General features: G+C 40.2%; 1 protein-coding gene across 1 annotated transcript in view; it reads left to right on the plus strand.

Moving 5' to 3' along the window:
* The window catches only part of FAT3 (FAT atypical cadherin 3), a 485,653-nt gene that overhangs the window by 16,193 nt on the left and 452,639 nt on the right, over positions 1-16,821 (plus strand). The window contains 2 exon segments of the mRNA XM_030559193.1: positions 11,112-13,900; positions 13,902-14,421. Coding sequence (XP_030415053.1) covers positions 11,129-13,900; positions 13,902-14,421 — 3,292 coding nt within the window. The 5' untranslated portion in view covers positions 11,112-11,128.

Genomic DNA, 16,821 nt, shown 5'->3' on the forward strand with positions numbered 1-16,821 from the left:
TGGGTGATGGTGCTACTTTAGAGACATCATTCAGGTGCATGGTAACGCTGGCCATGTCAGCTCTCTTTCCACCCCACCCCCGATCTGGTCTAGACTAGTGCTAGATGCAGCCCAGATTGTTGGAACCAAGAGGAAAAAAGGAAACTTCACTCTGACATTGCACTATTGTATTCCTATGAACGGCTCCAGCAATCTAGGAAGGCTGCATATAGTTTGGATTTTATGGTTACTCATTGTGATAGAGGTTATTGACTGGTTAGTCAGGGTGGCTTCTAACTGGAGAGCTGAGTGTGGATCGGTGGCTTGCCACAGCATGTTCAAGGCTGTTGTATTCACGTTCAAGGCCCTTCAGAACACTATCTCTCCCTCCATTCCTCTCATTATTTCATTTACATGATTGTCAGCTGCTCACACAATGGGCAAGTCTACACTACGAGATTAAGTCAGCCTAAGATATGCAACTCCAGCTATGTGAATAATGTAGCTGGAGTCAATGTAGTTTAGGTCGACTTATTGAGGTGTTTACACTGCGCAGGGTCGATAGGAGAAACCTCCCATTGACTTATCTTATGATTCTCGTTCCGGTGGAGTACTGGAATCGACTGGAGAGTGATCGGCGGTCGATTTAATGGGTCTTCACTAGACCCGCTAAATCCACTCCCAGTGGATTGATGGCCGCAGCACTGATCCCCTGGTAAGTGGAGACAAGCCCAATGTCTCTGCACCTTCTCATCCTCTGCACTCGCATGGAATTCCTTTGTTTAAGCGTACTCCTCAAGACATGCAATTAGCAGTGGCTAGGTTAAGGCACAGATGATAACAGTTGTGTTACTGTATATAGGTAGAAGAAGAGTAAATAGAAAATATATCTGATTGTATTCCTCTTACTCTTTGTACAGCATCTAGCACAGTGCGGCCTCCATCATAATTGGGCTCTTGTCATAGGAATATTAAATACTAATTCCATAACTAGCCGACTGATTTTAAAGTTAGTCTCTGCAAAAATGTATTCATTTCATTTTGTTAAATACCGGTCCATTCCTCTGGGGGCTCTTCCAGTGGTTAGAAACCTCAAAATACAGTTGTGTGTACAGTAAGAGGTTGCCTCTGATCATTATTGTTGTTGTTTCTTTTCATTGCAGTACTGCTTAGGAGCCCTAGTCATGGACCAGGAACCTGCTCCCCCCAGCCACTGTGCTAGATGCTGTAGAAACAGAAAACAAAAGGATGGACCCCGCTCAAAGAGTTTTGGATCTAAATGTACCATCAATTCAAAATCATCCGCCCACTAATAACAGTCATGAAAGCCATACCTACACTATGTCCTTTACCACACCCACATTGTATGTGCTTGGGGGTGGGGAGAAAACACCATAATTAATCTACATAGTATAGTACAAACATACATACATAATAGACATAAGTACATAATATAAAAATGTCCCTGATCCTGGTATGTGCAAAGCATTTGAAATTCCTGCCTCATTTAGAGAGATCTATTGTGCTAGGGTGTTGCACTCTTAGCTAGAGTCACCCTGTGTATTGGTAACATGACTTTCATTTTTAATTTTTGCTTTTAATGGAGAGCTAATTTCTTGCTTTTAAATGAATCTTTCAGGCAGTGTCAGGAAATTCTTTGGCATAGCTGCTGCCCAAACATTTCAAAATCAAACTGAAGTAATAATTTTCCTTGTTACTTGAAAGTGTAACTTTTTTTTACAAGGAGTGCTTATAAACTGATGTCTCCGTTTATTGTGGGTTGCTTTTTACTTTGTTCCTATAACTATCACATGACATTTCCTGTGCGGCAAGCATGTATGCATTATGAGGCTCTTTAAAAAAGAAAATCTGATATGAAAGGGACTCAGTAAATAAATAAGTACATTCCTATATAGTCCGAGTTTCAGTTGAATAGGTCATCCACTGGGACACTGAGATATTCTGAGGAATATGTGGAAGGATGAAAAATTGCCATGAGGAGCCTTTTACTATAAAATTTATCTCATCACTACTAAGTTTGATACTGCATAACATTAAGGGCTGGTTTTCCTAATGCTGAACTCAAAGTTGTACCCACAAATAGGATGTCCATGCACTTTTTCTAGGTAGAACTTAGGGCTCAAGGGTCAAATCCTGATCTTATCTACACTGTTGTAAATCCAGGGTAACTCCATGTACTTCATTGGACTTATGCTGCTATAAAACCAGAGTAATTGAGATTAGATTTTGGCCTGAATTCTTTAAATATTTTTGAAAACAGTGTCTGTCTGTGATGTGTTTCCATATAGATAAAGGTGTTTGTTATAAAATGTGTGTGTGTGTGTGAGAGAGAGAGAGACAGCTCGGTGGTTTGGGAAAAGAGCAAAGGTTACCGTAATATATTCCCTGTCTCGTGGTAGTTCCGTAAACTTTTTCATTAGGTGTTTGAGATAATATAACTTCATAAGCAGTAAAGAATCCTGTGGCACCTTATAGACTAACAGACGTTTTGGAGCATGAGCTTTCGTGGGTGAATACTCACTTCGTCAGATGCATGTAGTGGAAATTTCCAGGGGCAGGTATATATATGCAAGCAAACTAGAGGTTAGTTCAATCAGGGAGGATGAAACCCTGTTCTAGCAGCTGAAGTGTGAAAACCAAGGGAGAAGAAACTGGTTCTGTAGTTGGCAAGCCATTCACAGTCTTTGTTTAATCCTGAGCTGATGGTGTCAAATTTGCAGATGAACTGAAGCTCAGCAGTTTCTCTTTTAAGTCTGGTCCTGAAATTTTTTTGCTGCAGGATGGCCACCTTAAGGTCTGCTGTAGTGTGGCCTGGGAAGTTGAAGTGTTCTCCCACAGGTTTTTGTATATTGCCATTCCTAATATCTGATTTGTGTCCATTTATCCTTTTCCGTAGCGACTGTCCAGTTTGGCCAATGTACATAGCAGAGGGGCATTGCTGGCATATGATGGCGTATATTACATTGGTGGACGTGCAGGTGATGAACCGGTGATGGTGTGGCTGATCTGGTTAGGGCTTCAGTTCATCTGCAAATTTGACACCATCATCTCAGGATTAAACAAAGACTCTGAATGGCTTGCCAACTACAAAACCAGTTTCTCCTCTCTTGGTTTTCACACCTCAACTGCTAGAACAGAGCCTCATCCTCCCTGATTGAACTAACCTCATTATCTCTAGCTTGCTTGCATATATATACCTGCCTCTGGAAATTTCCACTACATGCATCTGACGAAGTGGGTATTCACCCATGAAAGCTCATGCTCCAGAACGTCTGTTAGTCTATAAGGTGCCACAGGATTCTTTGCTGCTTTTACAGATCCAGACTAACATGGCTACCCCTCTGATACTATAACTTCATAAAGATCAGTTGCTTAATTTCTGCCTCTGAAACAGTCCTTCAGTCTGGCTAACCTAAGGGTAGACGTGTACATCATTTTTATTTGTAGTAATGAATTTCTTGGGAAAACTGATCGCAGGGAGTTGAGTGTGGAAGTCTTGGGGACATGTGTAATGACCACTAAGAGGCTTTGTGGCAGAGAGAAATTAGCTGGAGGAAGCTGTTGTGTGGACTTAGGCAGGGCTAGGCCACCCCAGACTGGGTATAAGTGGCTGCAGAACTGCTGTTCAATTGAAAAGTAAAATCATTTTCTATTGTAAACCTGCAAAAATTTCACTTGGGTTACTTCAGAAGGCGTAAGTCTCCTTTGAACACTGGGTTGAGGCCATGATTGCATTGCAGAGGGAAGAGTCTAAAGCATCCTTGTGACAAAGGCAAAACATTGGTCGGCCTGGTAAGTATTTCAACAGTGCCACACCACATAACCAGCACAGCCTTTTATTTCGGTATTAATTTTGTCTCACTTGTTATAATTCCCGTTTCCATAAATCAGCCCCCATGCCAGCTTTTTTTCTCAGTGGCACTTATTGTGGATACTTTCTGTTGTACAACATTGTCTGCCACGCTAGGTTGAAGCAGCATTTTTTAGTAGCAGCGCCTGGAATGAATCACATGAAAATAAGGGCCCGTCAGTTTTTCATCCCATTGGGTTAAGTTTAAAAAGATTTGCTGTTCTGGAAGAATAGAAATTGCTCAAGCCTTTTTGGTGCATGAGATGACAATAAAACCCCATCTTTCCCCACCAGAAGGAAAGTGCCATCTTAGCTTTTATCAGGAATCAATAACCTGGGTGAAACCAGGGCTTGCAAATGCCCAAAGCGTGTTTCTGTGAGGAAACAACAGTGCTTATAACTGTGTGCATCTATGGGTTAACAGTGTTACTTGGTTTTGTGAATCGCTTGATACATTCCTAATCATCACATTCATGTTTAAATTACAGAATGATGCTGATCTAGATGTGGAGGGGTATTTGTCCAGTAACAGACCCAGCTGGTGGGTTATATCATCTCCAGTAAAAGAGACTTCTGTTGTCTCGTTTATACAACACAAAAGAAAACCTGATGGGGGTGGGGGAGAAATTACCTATGAAAATATTTTCTTGATAAAAATTGTCTTGATAAACACTTGGGAGAGTTGATCAAATATTATTGATTAAGCTGTTAGGCCATGGAATAGAGACTCTGGAATCAAGAAGCTAAAGTGTTTTGATGTACATAATGTCAGTAAAATAAATTGATTGCCTGTAGTACTTAAAAGTGCAATCATCATACTATTATACAGGAAGCATTAACTCTGACTTGAATTCATATTCTGAAACTCATACACAATTTGTACATCTCCCAGTGGGTATTGAGCTCACATTGGAAACTTAAGCTAACCCCTGTCATTACCAACAACTCTTCCTACCCCTTTCTGCCCTGTGTTCTGACATTTCCTTTATTACCGTTTCAAGCAGCTTTGAAATGTTTCCTTTTCTATGAAAATAAGAGCAATGGGGGTCTTATAGTAATTATCTTTTAAAAGGAGCTTTTAGGATTTTCACTCCTAGCTGTGAAAGTAATTGGCAACAAACACTCTTAGGATGCCTGAAAAAACATTAAAAAACTGATCATAACTTACTATTTTGTAAAAAGCGACAAAGAGTCCTGTGGCACCTTATAGTCTAACAGACATACTGGAGAATAAACTTTCGTGGGTGAATACCCACTTCGTCTAACAGATGTATTGGAGCATAAGCTTTCGTGGGTGAATAACCACTTTGTCACGTCTGACAAAGTGGGTATTCACCCACGAAAGCTTATGCTCCAATATGTCTGTTAGTCTATAAGGTGCCACAGGACTCTTTGTCGCTTTTTACAGATCCAGACTAATACGGCTACCCCTCTGATACTTTACTATTTTGTGTTTGTTATGGGCACACGCCAAGCCATTTGAAGTCAGTGGAAAGATTCCCATTGATTTAAATAGCTTTTGGATCAGGCGCTGTGTACAGGGAATCATTCTTATTTTTTGTAAACTTACTGGTGAATTAGCTAAATCTTTTTAAAAGTAGAAAGTATCAAGTGGAAACAATATTGAAAATGTCATGAACAATAACTCTCAGTATGTTTCAGCAATATACATCATTCTATTTTTATGTTTTGTAAACTTCTTGTAGAAATTCATAATATTGTGAAAGCTGGCTGACCCCCCTTAATAGATTACAAGCGGCCAGTAGGGTAGGGGAGGAGTACTGCTCATGGACACAGTAGCCTGAACTTTTGCACTATCTCTTTTCCTTTGCCTCAAAGCAGGAAAATCCTGCTCCAAACCAGTCAGTACTACCCAGATAACGGGAGCATGAGATTTTACACTTACCAATCAAGTATTAACACGCAAGGGTCTTTGTCTGAATGTGTATAAAAGGTTTGTGAAATTTGTGTAAGACAGAGTCTTTTGTACCAAGGTATAGGCTCCCCTTTTTCTGCAGAATAAAGCATTTTTCCTTATCCGTGTCAGGCTGTTAATTGGCTCTCAGCTAGGCAGACCCGATATTTCAGTAACAATATGGAGTGTAATGGTAGTAAATAAGAATATACTTGAAATATCTTGGTATTCGGCTTGGGATAAAAAAGAGATTTGTGAAAGAAATCTGCTTGTTTTCAGGGGTGCTGGAACAATTTCTGTAGTGGGGCTGCTGAGAGGCATTGAACCAAACTGTAAACCCTGTACACGATGGAAACCACTTCATCTAACACCTATACTTGTTTTTGTAGAAAACAAGACAAATCAAGAAGGAAACCAACTATTGTACACACGCACTCTTGTAATGCCCTAGTAGCTGTATCTAAGAAAGTTTGTGTTAGTTGGTCTATGTAGTGAATGAGAATGCATTTAAGCTCTTGGTGGACAGGATGTGCAAACCTGGGGCAGAGATCTTGAAGACTGTTGCTTCATTCATAGATTCCGAGGCCAGAAGGGACTATTGTGATCATCTGGTCTGACATTCTGTCCAACACAGGCCAAAGAATTCCCCCAAATAGTTCCTAGAGTAGATCTTTTAGAAAAACATCCAACCTTGATTTTACAGGTTGTCAGCATTGTCGAATCCCCCACAACCCTTGGTAAATAATTCCAGGAGTTAATAAGACACAATGTTAAAAAGTTAAACCTTATTTCCATTTTGAATTTGTCTAGGTTCAGTATCCAGCCAATGGATCATATTATACTTTTCTCTGCTAGATTAAAGAGCCCATTATTAAATATTTCCTCCCAGTGTAGGTACTTATAGACTAATCAAGTCTCCCCCCTCAACCCTTGTTTGCTTCTCTTTGTTAAACTAAATAGATTGACCTCCTTGAGTCTATCACTATAAGGCAGGTTTTCTAATCCCTTAATCAGTCTCATGGACTTTCCTCTGAAACGTCTCCAATTTTGTAGCATCCTTCTTGAAGTGTGGAAATCAGAACTGGACACAGTGTTCCAGCAGCAGTTGTTCCAGTGCCAAGTACAGAGGTACAATAACCTCTGTGCTCCTACTTGAGATTCTCCTGTTGCCCTTTTGTCCACAGCGTTCCACAGGACACTCTTGTTATCCACTATGACCCCTAAATCTTTTTCAGAGTCACGGCTTCCCAGGACAGTCCCCCATCTTGTAAGCCAAGACTACACATTCTTTGTTCCTAAATGCATATATTAACATTTAGCTGTATTAAAACACATATTGCTTGCTTGTGCTCAGCTTGCCACGTGATGCAGATCGCTCTGTATCAATGACTTGCCCTCTTCATTACTTACCTCTCCTCTAATTTTTGTAGTGATGATTTTGTTTTCTTCCAAGTCGTTGATAAAAATGTTAAATAGTGTACGGTCAAGAAATTATCTCTGTGGGACCCCACTAGAAACCCACCTGCTCAGTGATGATTCCTTGTTTACAGCAACATTTTGGGATCTCTCAGTTAGCCAGCTTTTATTCCATGTAATGTGTGCCATGTTAATTTATATCATTCTCGTTTTTAATCAAAATATCAGTTACATCATGACTATTACCTTTACCAGCCAAACTTTAATCTCATCAAAAAAGATATCACGTTATTCTGACAGGATCAATTTTTCATAAAACCCATATTGATTGGCATTAGTTGTATTACCATCCTTTAATTCTTTATTAATTGAGTTCCATATCAGCCTCTCCAGTACCTGGCTGGGGATCGATATCAGACGGACAGGCATATAATTATCCAAATCATCCCATTTACCTTTTTAAAATATTGGCACAATATTAGCTTTCTTCCAGTCTTCTGGAACTTCCCCTATGCTCCATGTTACCTGGACTTGCTGAATTAAAAATGCCTAACTTTAACTTAAGCACGCTGCTGTTTACCATCTTCCTGAGATACCAATGTAATGGAAAGCGTGTTATCATTTGATATGACTATATCATCTGTTTCCCCCATCTGTTTCCCCCTGCACTCCCCCCACCAATATAGAACAGGGATATTTATGGAATATTTCTATCTGTTCTGCATTTTCATTGATAATTCTAGCATCTAGTAGTGGACCTGTCATAAACAGATAGTTAAGGGTTAATGTCTCTTTTACCTGTAAAGGGTTAAGAAGCTCAGTGAACCTGGCGGACACCTGACCAGAAGACCAATCGAGAGACAAGATACTTTCAAATCTTGGTGGAGGGAAGTCTTTGTTTGTGCTGTTTGTTTTGTTCATTGTTCTCTCTTGGGGCTAAGAGGGGCCAGACGTACAACCAGGTCTTTCTCCAGTCTTTCTGAAACAGTCTCTTATGTTCAAAATAGTAAGTACTAGCTAGAAAATGCGGATTAGTTTTATGTTTGTTTTCTTACCTTGCAAATGTGTAATTTGCTGGATGGATATTTTACCTCTGTTTGCTGTAACTTGTATCTTAGGCTGGGGGGAGGGAGTCCCTCTAGTCTATATAAGCTGAAGACCCTGTAAACATTTTCCATCCTAATTTTACAGAGATAATTTTTACTTTTTCTTTCTTTAATTAAAAGCTTTCTCTTTTAAGAACCTGATTGATTTTTTCCCCTTGTTTAAGACCCAAGGGGATTGGGTCTGGGATTGGTGGGGGGAAAGGAGGTGGGGGGAAGGTTAATTTCTCTCTGTTTTAAGATCCAAGGAGTTTGGATCAATGTACTCTCAGGGTAACCCAGGGAGGGGAAAGTCTGGGAGGGGGAATAGTTTATTTCCCCTTGTTTTAAGACCCAAGGGATTTGGGTCTTGGGTCCCCCAGGGAAGGTTTTAGGGGACAGGGAGTGTACCAGACACTGAAATTTCTGGTTGGTGGCAGCGCTATCAGATCTAAGCTAGGAATTAAGCTTAGAAGGGTACATTCAGGTCCCCACTTTCTGGATGCTAAAGTTCAAAGTGGGAAAGATACCTTGACAGGACCAATACCATAATTAGGACTCTTTTTGTTCCTCATATGCTTAATAAGAAGGCTGTTTTGTCCTTAACTCTGCTGGCTATAAATTTCTCCTTGTGTCCCTTTTGCTTTCCTGATCAATTTTCTACAATTCTTAGCTTTTTTATTTATATTCATTACTATCAGCTTATATTTTCTTTCATTTGTTATGTTTAAATATATTTAATTTTTTATAATTGCCTTCACCTCTGCTCTAAACCAGGTAATTTCTTTAACCAATACCACCTTTGTCCTTAATTGCAGCTTGTGGGACATCTAGTTAAGAGTTCTTAAACAGTTCCCAATTATCATTCATATTTTTCTGATTAAATTCTTCCTTGCAACTGATTTAACCCGTAATTGTTTTCAGCTTTGTGAATTTGGCCCTTTTATAACACCAAGTATATAAATCGCTGGTCTGGACTTTGTTGTGTTTGCACATTATAAATGGGATCAAGTCATGATCACTTGTACCTAAACTGCTGTTAATTTTTAGTTCTGTGATGAGTTCCTCTTTATCGGTTAAGATGAAGTCTAATACAGAATTCCCTTGTGTTGGATGCAGCACCCTTTAGTTAGGAAATTGTGATCTATAACATTTAGAAATTCCAGAGATGTTCCCCAGGAATATGAAGTTTGGACAGTGTGCAGTTAATGAGACTGTGGTCAGATATTTGGCTGCATGTGTGTGTTCTCTCTGCATGCTGTACTGACTCTGGCCAGATAGCCTGTACAGCAGGCTCTGATTGAACTGCCCAGTAAATCCAAAGACTCGGTTTTCTGCGAAGGAACTTGGTCAGGTTTATTGCCGATGAAGCACGGTGCTAATGCCCCGGCTCAGTGGTTACGGATACACTAACACATGTATGCTGGTGACAATGAACCAGCTCAGTGAATGGCAGGACTTTCCATTCTCCCCTCAGCCAGACAAAGACATTCCCTCTGAGATACATCTTCATACACGGGTACAAACAAATTATGTGTTACCCCATATGTATCTAGGTGCCACCCTCTGACGTATTTGGGTGCCACCCATTACCTTGTACATGTTGGTTTGGTCAAAACATCTCTATACATTATGCTGTCATCCTGACTTTATCTTTAGGAGGGGTCAATGTGTTCCTGTTATCTTTGGGGAATGTGTTTGGTATCGAAGTGTTTTGGTACTGTCTTTCTGGAATGGGTTTGCTTATATATTCTTATGCCTAGCACTATGTAGGAAATAGTGTTTCTGCAATATCAGCCCCGTTACCAGATTCTGTGAGCAGGGCCTGCCTCTTGCTCACAACTTAACTTTGCTTTATATTAGCAAGTTATGACCATTACTTTAGCTCAGGCCTCTAATACAAGGGCTTATGTCTTGGGCTCTCTTCCTACTACAGAGACAACCAGCAACTACTGAATAGTGAAGATAAAAATGTTTAAAACCTGTCTCATTCACTGTGCATTATATTATATGCACACAGAATGAAGCAGAGAAGGCACATGAAAAAAACAAAGTACGTGCTCATGTAATTGCAGACCGTACTGTAATATATGTGCATGAAGGGGCAGAGTTCATGTCTTTCAAACAACCTTAACTTGGCTTTGCAACCTCTTTATCATACTCTTTGTATGGGTGTATATACTTAAGCAAGCTTAATTCATTCTTCATTATTTTATATAGGAATATATTACTACAGTAAGAAACTGGTCAGTGTTTGTGTACCATTGTTAGCTTCTTGTACTATTTTACCATTCTAGACTGTGCAAAACTTGATACTTGCCCACCATATTATTACACATAAAGCAATAACATCCGTTCCCACCTCAAATACTGGGGCAAAAAGATGTAGCATGCCTTGGAAGTTAGTAAGTCTGGTCTTTGGTGGACTAGCAGTGATTATCCTCTGTAGTCACTGTGTGTCGATCATCCTGTGTGGTATTATTCTGTTCGGGGTTTTGTGGGTGTTTCTTTTTGTTTGTCACAGTGATTATTATTTTTGATTGGGGTGATGGTGCTTGGGATTGGTGATTTCCTATTTTTTATAATCCAGTAACATATAGTCCTATATGTTGATACAGTAGCAAGTCCTCCCAAAGTATAATATATCACAGAATCACTATTAGACTGACGTTATCTACTTCAGTTCTACCACATTTACTCGGCAGTGACTGCCACCATTGAATGTATTACTTCTTAATAATGCAATTTCTGAACATTTTTTTTTAAATAATGACATTTTTCAGTGAAGATTTCTCCTCTCCCCATTATTAATTATGATTAATTATTCTTTTCTCTTCTTTTGTCTTAGGATGAAAGAATGATGTGATGGAGATGAATATGGGCTGCTGGTCAGGCACAAGACCCCCATTGTCTTGCCTCACCATCCTGCTTGTCAAGCTTTTGGCCTGTGTTTGCCAGGGGCTTCAAGGGACAATACCACTCGGCTTTCACTTTACGCATTCCATTTACAATGCTACAGTGTACGAGAACTCTGCAGCCAGGACCTATGTCAACAGTCCAAGTAGAATGGGTATTACACTGGAAGATCTTTCATGGGATATCAAGTACAAGATAGTGTCTGGCGATGATGAAGGCTTTTTCAAAGCAGAAGAAGTCATAATTGCTGACTTCTGCTTTCTCAGAATAAGAACTAAAGGTGGGAATTCTGCTATATTAAACAGAGAAATCCAAGATAACTATTTATTGGTAGTAAAAGGGTCTGTCAGAGGAGAGGACTTAGAAGCATGGACAAAAGTGAATATCCAGGTTTTGGATATGAATGATCTAAGACCTTTGTTTTCACCAACCACTTACTCTGTAACGATAGCAGAAAGCACTCCTTTAAGGACTAGTATTGCACAGGTGACAGCCACAGATGCAGATATTGGGTCCAATGGCGAATTCTATTACTACTTCAAAAACAAAGTTGATCTCTTTTCAGTTCACCCAACTAGCGGAGTTATCTCTTTAAGTGGCCGGTTAAACTGTGATGAGAAAAACAGATATGACCTTGAAGTTCTGGCTGTGGATCGTGGGATGAAACTTTATGGAAACAATGGAGTAAGCAGCACTGCCAAACTTTATGTTCATATTGAACGTATAAACGAACACGCCCCAACCATAAGTGTGGTAACCCACATACCCTTTCCATTAGACAAGGAGCCTACGTATGCTGTTATTAACATTGATGACCTAGATGAAGGAGCTAATGGAGAGATTGAATCTGTTTCCATCGTAGCTGGAGATCCCTTAGAACAGTTCTTTCTGGCTAAGGAGGGAAAATGGATTAATGAGTACAAAATCAAAGAGAGAAAACCCATTGACTGGGACAACTTCCCCTATGGTTACAATCTTACTCTCCAAGCAAAGGACAAAGGGTCTCCTCAGAAGTTTTCTGCAGTCAAACTGGTCCACATCGCTAGTCCCAAGAGAGAAAGTGTCCCAGTAAAGTTTGAAAAGGAAGTTTATGATGTGTCAATCAGTGAATTTTCCCCTCCAGGAGTAGTGGTAGTTATAGTTAAGTTGGTGCCTGAACCACAGGATGTGGAATATATAATATCTCCTAATCAAGATGCTGAATATTTTAAGATTAATCCCACGACAGGTCTTATTATCACCTCTCACTCTTTGAAAATCATTGAGAAGGAACTCTATGAGTTAGAAGTAGTAAACAAAGGTGGTGATTTAAAAGCACAAGTTATTGTCAGGTTAGAAGATGCGAATGATCACACTCCAGAGTTCACACAGCCTTCGTACAGCTCCTTTGTCAATGAAAGTGTTCCTGTAGGAACCAGCGTTTTGTCAGTTTCCGCATTTGACAAGGACAGGGGAGAAAACGGATATATAACATACAGCATTGCCAGTCTGAATTCACTGCCCTTTTCGATAAACCAGTTTACTGGTGTTATTAGCACCTCTGAAGAACTGGATTTTGAGTCTTCTCCAGAGAGCTACAGGTTCATTGTCAGAGCCTCTGATTGGGGTTCGCCGTACCGTCATGAAAGCGAGGTTAATGTCACTATATATATAGGCAATGTCAATGATAACAAGCCGTTGTTTGAGAAAGTGGCTTGTCAGGGAGTGATTTCATCTGACTTTCCCATAGGTGGTCACATCACTGCTATATCTGCCATAGATATAGATGAGCTAGAACTAGTGAAATACAAAATTATCTCTGGAAATGAGCTTGGAATTTTTTATTTAAATCCTGACTCCGGTGTGCTGCAACTTAAAAAGTCTCTTGTTAATTCTGGCATAAAGAACACCAATTTCGGCCTTAAGATCACAGCTACAGATGGAGAGAATTTTGCTGATGCCATGTTCGTTAACATTTCAATAGTACATGGGAAAGTGTCTTCAAAGACCTTTAGCTGTAGAGAAACTAGAGTTGCTCAGAAGCTGGCAGAGAAATTGCTCAAGAAGGCAAAAGCAAATGTGAAGCTGAATTTGGAAGATGGCTTCCTTGATTTTTATTCGATTAACAGGCAAGCTCCACACTTTGATAAATCCTTTCCCTCTGATGTAGTGGTTAGAGAGGACCTTCCAGTTGGTGCTAGCATCCTGAAAATAAAAGCCTATGATGCGGACTCTGGATTTAATGGGAAGGTTGTCTATACAATTTCTGATGGAAATACAGATAGTTGCTTTAACATTGACATGGAAACAGGACTTCTTAAAGTTCTTATGCCCATGGACCGAGAGAAAACAGAGCTGTATCTCCTTAACATTACAATTTATGATTTAGGTAATCCCCAGAAATCTACATGGAGACTATTGACTGTAACTATAGAGGATGCAAATGATAACAGTCCTGTTTTTTTACAGGATAGTTACTCAGTTAATATTTTAGAAAGCTTGAGTATTGGTACAGAAATGATCCAAGTGGAAGCTAGAGATAAAGATCTGGGCTCTAGCGGTGAAGTGATTTACTCAGTATTGACAGACACACAGCAGTTTGCCATCAATAGTTCTACTGGAGTAGTGTATGTTTCTGACCAACTAGACAGAGAATCGAAAGCAAACTATACACTAAAGATAGAGGCCAGGGACAAAGCTGAGATTGGCCATCAGCAATTTTCTGTTGTTTCTCTGAAGGTTTTTTTTGGATGATGTGAATGATTGTTCTCCAGCTTTCATTCCATCTAGCTACAGTGTGAAGGTCCTTGAAGATCTGCCAGTTGGCACTGTAATAGCTTGGCTAGAAACTCACGACCCAGATCTTGGTTTGGGAGGTCAAGTGCGCTACTCTTTGGTGAATGATTACAATGGACGATTTGAAATAGACAAAGCTAGTGGCACTATCCGCTTGAACAAAGAACTCGATTACGAGAAACAACAGTTCTATAACTTGACTGTGCGTGCAAAAGACAAAGGACGTCCAGTTTCCCTCTCTTCCGTTTCTTTTGTCGAGGTTGAAGTGGTGGATGTTAATGAAAATCTCTACACTCCTTATTTTCCTGACTTTGCAGTCATTGGAACTGTAAAGGAAAACTCCCGCACTGGAACAAGTGTATTGCAAGTGATAGCTCAAGATGAAGACTCTGGAAGGGATGGGGAGATCCAGTATTCCATCAGGGATGGCAGTGGCCTTGGAAGATTTAGCATAGATGAAGAAACCGGTAAGTTTAGATTACTTAATTTATTTTATTTACTTTAACCTTCATAGAAGTTTTTACAAAAGTAAAGCATATGGATAATTATTTCGCTTCATAATGTAGCATAAGTTCAGTTCTTCATAATAGGCAAGATAAAGTTATAAATATAAATGTTTCAGGCATAGATATAAGAAGAGTTTATTACTTTGTGTGATAGACCCAGGCCAGCTGGGAACAGCAGAGTAGTAGAAGGGAGATATACTGGCCACTGGATAAGCAGTTTTCTGTTCCCTGAGTGACCAGAGCAGGGGCTGCTCCAGGCTAATGAGAACACCAGACTCCAATTAACCTGCTAAGAGTCAGGTGAGACCGTTAAGCACCTGACTCTAATTAAGGACCCTCTGATGCTATAAAAGGGCTCACTCCAGTCAGGCCAAAGGGAGCCGGGGAGAGGAAGTGCGTGCAAGGAACTGAGAGCAAGAGGCGTTCAAGAAGCTGAGAGTGAGTAGGTGTACTGCTGGAGGACTAAGAAGTACAAGCATTATCAGACATCAGGAGGAAGGTCCAGTGGTGAGGGCAAAGTAGGTGTTGGGAGGATGCCATGGGGAAGTAGCCCAGGGACTTGTAGCTGTCACGTAACTGTACCAGGAAGCACTCTAGACAACTGCGATCCAGAACCTGGAGTAGAGTGCGGGCCTGGGTTCCCCCCAAACCTCCCAACTCCCAACACAGGAGGAACTGACCTGGACTGTGGCTTCTACCAGAGGGGAAGGTCTCTGGGCTGTTTCCCAACCCACATGGTGAATCTGTGAGACAAGCAAATTCGCCAATAAGCGCAGGACCCACCAAGGTATAGGAGGAACTTTGGTAGACTGGATATATCCATCACGCGATGGGTGTGAAATAATAGACATTACTTTGCAGTCACCATACAGTTCCACTGAAAAGCAATGTGGGGATTCCATTACAGCTACTGTATTATCTGTTGATAACTATAAATTACTCACGTCACTGTTGCGGACTGTCACTGCACTCTTGACCTTGACTAAAGGTTGAACCCAATAAAGTAAATGAGGAGTGTGAAATAGGTTTGGGGATGAAAGAATTCCTGTTTTTGTGGTATTACTCATAATGCTGGCATGCTGTTTTTCATTCACATTCAGCAGTTTGAAACAATATGTCACGCTGTATCATATGCTTTGAGATAATGCACAATTCAGTTTGTTGTAATATTGATTCTCTTCATAAGAATAAAATTTCAAACATGCACATTGGAAAACAATATTTGAACGCTGATTAAGAAGTTTGTTTTTTAAAGATTTTAACTGCAAAGCCATCAGCATTATAAAACATAAACATCAAGCAGGAGAAGCTGTGTAGTAAAACACAGTTTAGGAACTGGCTGTTTAAGTATCTAATAGCTGTTGGCAGTAATGGTGCAGCTGTGATAGTAGATTAAGTGTGGAAATTAGAAAACATTAGTTTGCATCTTAAGAAATTACATTAAATGTATTGGGTTTGCTGTGGTTTAAGCAGACCATGTGTTTTTCTGAAGCTTTTAATTTTGAATGTGGTATTAAAGCATTAGATTAAAAATGTATGTTTTGGCTAATTCAAACTGTTCAATCAAATATCAAAATTCTAAAGTGAACGTTATGAAAAACAGATGGGGGTCTAATATGAAATAAAAGCATTGAAAACATCTCAAACCTATTTGAGCTACAGTCTATATACTGCAGTTGGGCACAAACGATGTATTTATAGCCATATGGCCAAAAATTGCCAACGTGGGTGCCTGAAGCAATATTCAGGGCTGTCATTAAAAGGGGTCTCTCTATAAGGGCTGAGCTCCCCAACTGAAGATAATGGGAGCTGTAGGTGCTTGGGCTACGTTGATTTAAGTAAATGATTATAGATGTAGAAACACAATTTTAGATTGGCAGATTTATGTTAGGCCCCCACCTCACAGGGCCCCATGTGCTTTAACTCTGATGACTCTGAACAGAGTCCAGACACTGCCCCTGGCTGGGATGTCTCTGCACACTCTTGGGGTGCAGATCCTCTGTCTAGCACTCTCTCCTGATAGCAGATCCCGTGGTCTAACTGCATTATTCCTGAGACTCGTGATCACCTCTCAGACTTCCCCTTAGGTTATACACACCTTCTCTCAGAACTCCAGCTGTGTAGGTGCTCTCAGTATATAGTTCACCTCTTCAGGGGCAGGTGACAGTAAAAGCTAACAGACATGTAGACCTGCTTTGCACAGGATTCTAAACACAATTTCTCTTTACTTGGATAGCTCAAGAAATATACTGATCTAGACAAAATAACCACACCTGTATGCATTCCCCCATCTCAATTTCCTTACCATTCTAGAGAGGAATCTCTCTGACCTCTGCTGTGAGGTTCCTTCCATACTCCTTC

Source organism: Gopherus evgoodei, chromosome 1, assembly GCF_007399415.2.
Source record: "Gopherus evgoodei ecotype Sinaloan lineage chromosome 1, rGopEvg1_v1.p, whole genome shotgun sequence".
Lineage (NCBI taxonomy): Eukaryota > Metazoa > Chordata > Testudines > Testudinidae > Gopherus > Gopherus evgoodei.